Raw genomic sequence first — 4,818 nt, forward strand, 5'->3', positions numbered from 1 at the left:
AATAAATAAAATATCCAATTTTTAAATTTGCGAGAAATTTTCTCCTATTAGAACTTATCACTATGAATCAAAATATATTATAAAAAATAGAATAAACTATAAAAGTTAAATACATAGTGAATTTTTCATTTTGATACCGAACACATTTACGCACAATAATCAAGTAGAAAAATATATTTAAGCCATTGTAGATCTTGATGCTCTTATTAGTTACTGAAAAAAGTGCTGTAATAAAGTAAACGCTAGTTACATGTGTTTTAAATTTTAGTAGTACTTCTATAGTCTAGATTCTCTAGAAGTTTCAATAGTTGTCAAACACTAGCGCAAACATTGAAACACGAGACAACATAATTGAGAGAAAAAAAAAAAAGACAGCTTAATAACGTCTTTATATCTACGTGTAAAGTTACGTTACACAACTACACACGAAGACAGCGTGAGTTGAATATGCATCTCGTAGCCTCGCATGCCTCCTCGGATACCCACACCACACCATAAATAACCATTCATAAAACCACTAACTTCGATTACGTAACTGCCAGTTAATTATCCAACACAATACAGACTGTCACCTAACGTCTCTCTTTCCCTCTCATAAAACCTTTCTTTTTTTTCTAAACCCTCTCCCACACACACCCCCACCTCATCCCCAACGCGTGCTCCCCACGCTTCTCCTTCAAACACTCTTTGCCTAACGCGTGGACTCAACTACTACCATTAACGCCGTGGATTAGGGTTACACTGCTCAGTTTTCAATAAAGAAACGCTTTAAAATAGTGTTTAGGTCTGTGCCAGTGTGCCCCACTGGTAAAGCTTCGATTTTTCTTCTTACAGAGAGCTCTCACCTATATATAATGCTCTTCTCTTTAATCCCTAAAAACACAAGAAGAAATTTACAAGCCAACTCAACTTGTTGGCATCGTTTGTGCAGAAAATGGCAACCTTTCTTTTGAAAATCTTCTTTCTCTTATCTATCTTCAACATCTCTTTGGCTACAAGGAGGTTGAATGAGTTGGTGCAGAACCCTTCTCAGCTTCTTCATTACCACAATGGCCCCCTTCTCTCTGGCAAAATCTCCATCAACCTCATTTGGTACGGTCACTTCAAACCTTCCCAGAAGGCAATAGTCTCCGATTTCATCACCTCACTCTCACTCTCACCTTCACCCTCACCACCACAAACCACCCAACCATCCGTCGCCTCGTGGTGGAAAACCACCGAGAAATACTACCACCTCAGCAGCAACAAAAAAGCCACCCGTAAACTCTCCTTTTCTCTCAACAAACAGATTCTGGACGAAAGCTACTCGCTTGGGAAATCCCTCACCAACAAGCACCTCCTTGAGTTGGCTTCAAAGGGTGAACACAGAAACGCCGTCAATGTGGTTTTGACATCCGCTGACGTGGCAGTTGAAGGCTTCTGCATGAGCCGATGCGGGACCCACGGTTCCTCCTCGGCGGGACGTACCAAGGGGAACGACAAGAGCTACAAATTCGCTTACGTTTGGGTTGGGAACTCCGAGACTCAGTGCCCGGGTCAATGCGCTTGGCCGTTTCACCAACCCATTTATGGGCCGCAGAGCCCGCCGTTGGTGGCGCCCAACAACGATGTGGGCGTCGATGGAATGGTTATCAACCTGGCGAGCCTGTTGGCTGGGACGGCGACGAACCCGTTCGGGAATGGGTTCTTCCAAGGGCCTCCCGAGGCGCCGCTGGAAGCTGCGTCGGCGTGCCCTGGGGTTTATGGCAAAGGGGCTTACCCTGGTTACGCCGGAAACTTGCTGGTGGATTCTTCTACTGGCGCTAGCTACAATGCGCATGGTGCCAACGGAAGGAAGTTCTTGCTTCCTGCTTTGTATGACCCTTCCACGTCATCGTGCTCCACTCTAGTTTGAGGAGCACTATATTATATTAGTTGTTAGGGATATATTCATTCATTCCTTCATATGTAGAAGCAAATTATATTGGTTTGCTTTCAAATATCGATTAATTAATTTAAGTCATTCATCGTTACTACTATATCTTATTTCCCGAATCATGATAGGTAGAAATGCGTAAATGAACTCGTCCAATTATCATCAGATGATGCAATGTGAGGGGTAACGGGGGTCAATTATATTTCTAATTTAAAGAAAAAGATGCTTATTCTATTTATTTTGACTAACTAGATTGTTATTTAATTTTTTAATTAAATAAATGTGTACTTAATTTTTCAAGGCAAAATAATCAATCCATCGTAGTTGACAATAATTTAAAAAAGAAAAATTTGTCAACACTAAAGTAGAGAGAATTCTTATTTTATATTATTACTAATTATAAATAATATTCATACAAATTTACTTAACAATTCACGTTTAAATTTAATATTCAGCATCAGCTTAACTTGACTTGGTCATTAATCTTAGTCAAGTCACCTTGATCAATGACATGAATTAAGTCATCTAAACCATTTATATAAGTTGACTAGTTTTGATCTTTAATCCGGATTAATTTGGTTTCACTAAATTGAGTTAGCTTGATTTTTGATTTAGATATAAGACCTTTAGCTCAAGTTAACTAGTCTCAACCTTTTACCTAGATTGTTCGACTTAATCTTTAATCTGGGTCAACTCAGATCGATCTTAGAGCTGTCAAAATGGGTTGGAATTCAAATCATCCCAACCCATCATAGGTTCGGATCAGGTTATGTTGAACTTTTTTACAAATTTCAGAACAGATTAATTTTTGACCTAACCTACTTAGAACCTAGTTCACCAACATGTAAATAAAGGGTCTCACAAATATTTTTTATTATGTTAGGCTTTGTATTTGGGTCGGGTTGGGGTGTTTTTTTAGCCAATGTATTCATAATTTGTATTTTAGTGATTTTTGTTTCTATTTTGAGTTCAACATCCTTTTACATTGTAATTGGATTGTATTAAAATTTATTTAGATTTTAATCAGAATTATAATTTAATTTATTTAGATTTTAATCAAAATTATAGAAGTAAATTATTATTAACTGAAACGACATTTTAGAAAAATTAATTTCACAAAACAATACCTAAACACAATATTTTAAAAAATCGAATCTTTTACATAGGAAAATTATTTATAAAATTGTTACATATTAATTATTAATCTTGATTTATAAAAAAATTTATTTCAATAATTATTATAATTGTTATATATGATTTTTGAGGTATATTATGTGGATTACTAACCTTGAATTGGTAGTTATGTTTAAAGTTCATCCATCAGATCAATTCGACTAACCTTGAGCTTGGTTAGAGAGCGAAGAAGACTCGTTAAAATGATTAACCTCGAGCTCGGTTCGAGAGCGGGATAAGACTCGTTAAAGCAACTAACCTGGAGCTCGACTCAGGGCGGGGAAGACCCGTTAAAGAGACTAACCTTGAGCTCAGATTGGGGTCAGGGAAGACCTGATTAAAGTGATGATTCCCACAAAACCATGACTTCTTTTTTCAGCCTTTACGCCTCAAATACTAAGGCTCAAAGTTAGAGGTTATGTAGTGTCCTGGTCATTTGGGGCTCGACATGATTCCTGAAGATGTATAAGATGTCCCGAAGACGGCTTCAAGTACATGGGCTCGAGAATTTGGCCTAAGTTCGTCCTTCTACTAGTTGATATTTTATTAAAAGTTATTTGGTATAAGAGAGATATTTGATCACTCAATTATTATTTTTGTAACTACTTTGCATATAAATTAAATCTTAACTCTTAGGGTCAAGGGACTATTTTTCTGTCCTTAGTGCTCTTTATTTCACGTTAGGTTATGAGAGTTCTTTAAATATAAGACGCTTAGTTTTTTGTCGGAACCGAATGTAATAAAAAAATATAGCTTCTCTTACTCGGAATTGATTCTTTTATCTACCAAATTCTACAACTTGAATTCTCACTAGATGTTATATTTACATAAAGACAAACTTAGATAAGGGATTTGAACATATCCTATTGATCACTAACATGTAGAGATTCATCTTGAACTCATAAGAGTCACATGCAAGCAAGTTTTCCACACATGTAGACATATAATCAATTAGGGAAAAGGTAAGAGATGAACTTACTATGATTCATATTGTGATAGGATATCATGATTATTCTTTAAGTTAGAACTCTTATGATGCACAGTTATCTTCAAAAAAATAGATAAAGTGGTTAGAATTCTCAAAAGAATAGAAAGGAAATGAAGAGAAATATTTCTAAAGAAATTGTAGCTTCCATAAAATGAAAATAAATTATTTAGTTTTATATTTTTTGTAACACCCCATTTAATTAATAACGCTAATTAAAGGAATGTCACGCGGAATAGTATTAAAAACAAAGTCCTGGAGTGTAGACACTACTCCTCACGATTATCCAAGAGAAAACCCGAATAAGAAAAGGGCACACTACGATGCCATAACAAATTATAAAATATAAATCATCAACATTTAGAATTTTAAGCCTAAAGACCAGTGTTACACGGGCCATAGCCTTAAAGGAAAGTCCAAGTAAACCTAGATCCAGTCCAAGCAGACTATGCAGCGGAACCTCCATCACCCTGATGATTATGGGGAGTTCTCACCTTTGCTCACATCAACAAGTTGATGATCATTGCAAAAGAAAAGACCACACCAAGGAACATACAACAAACAACAGGAGGGTAAACTAGAGCCAAAATTAGTTTTATCATGCAATCAGATATACTTTCACAGTCCAATATACATACATCATCCAAGCATGTTATGACCTTCCAATCAATACACTAAGACTTGACTCGACTCATCCAGATACATATAATCTGGCTGGATTCCATAGATGCTTGCACTTGTGGTG

The 4,818-nt window shown here is 36.3% G+C and overlaps 1 protein-coding gene across 1 annotated transcript; it reads left to right on the forward strand.

Moving 5' to 3' along the window:
• The first annotated feature begins 829 nt into the window (after window positions 1-829).
• LOC114195496 (protein PHOSPHATE-INDUCED 1-like) lies at window positions 830-2,018 on the forward strand. The gene has a single exon (XM_028085986.2). It carries the CDS (start codon window positions 935-937, stop codon window positions 1,892-1,894), a length of 960 nt encoding a protein of 319 aa, XP_027941787.1. The 5' UTR covers window positions 830-934; the 3' UTR covers window positions 1,895-2,018.
• The last annotated feature ends 2,800 nt before the right edge of the window (window positions 2,019-4,818 follow it).

The sequence above is a fragment of the Vigna unguiculata genome, chromosome 8 (genome assembly GCF_037176805.1).
Source record: "Vigna unguiculata cultivar grain cowpea cultivar isolate G323 ecotype 2 chromosome 8, ASM3717680v1, whole genome shotgun sequence".
Lineage (NCBI taxonomy): Eukaryota > Viridiplantae > Streptophyta > Magnoliopsida > Fabales > Fabaceae > Vigna > Vigna unguiculata.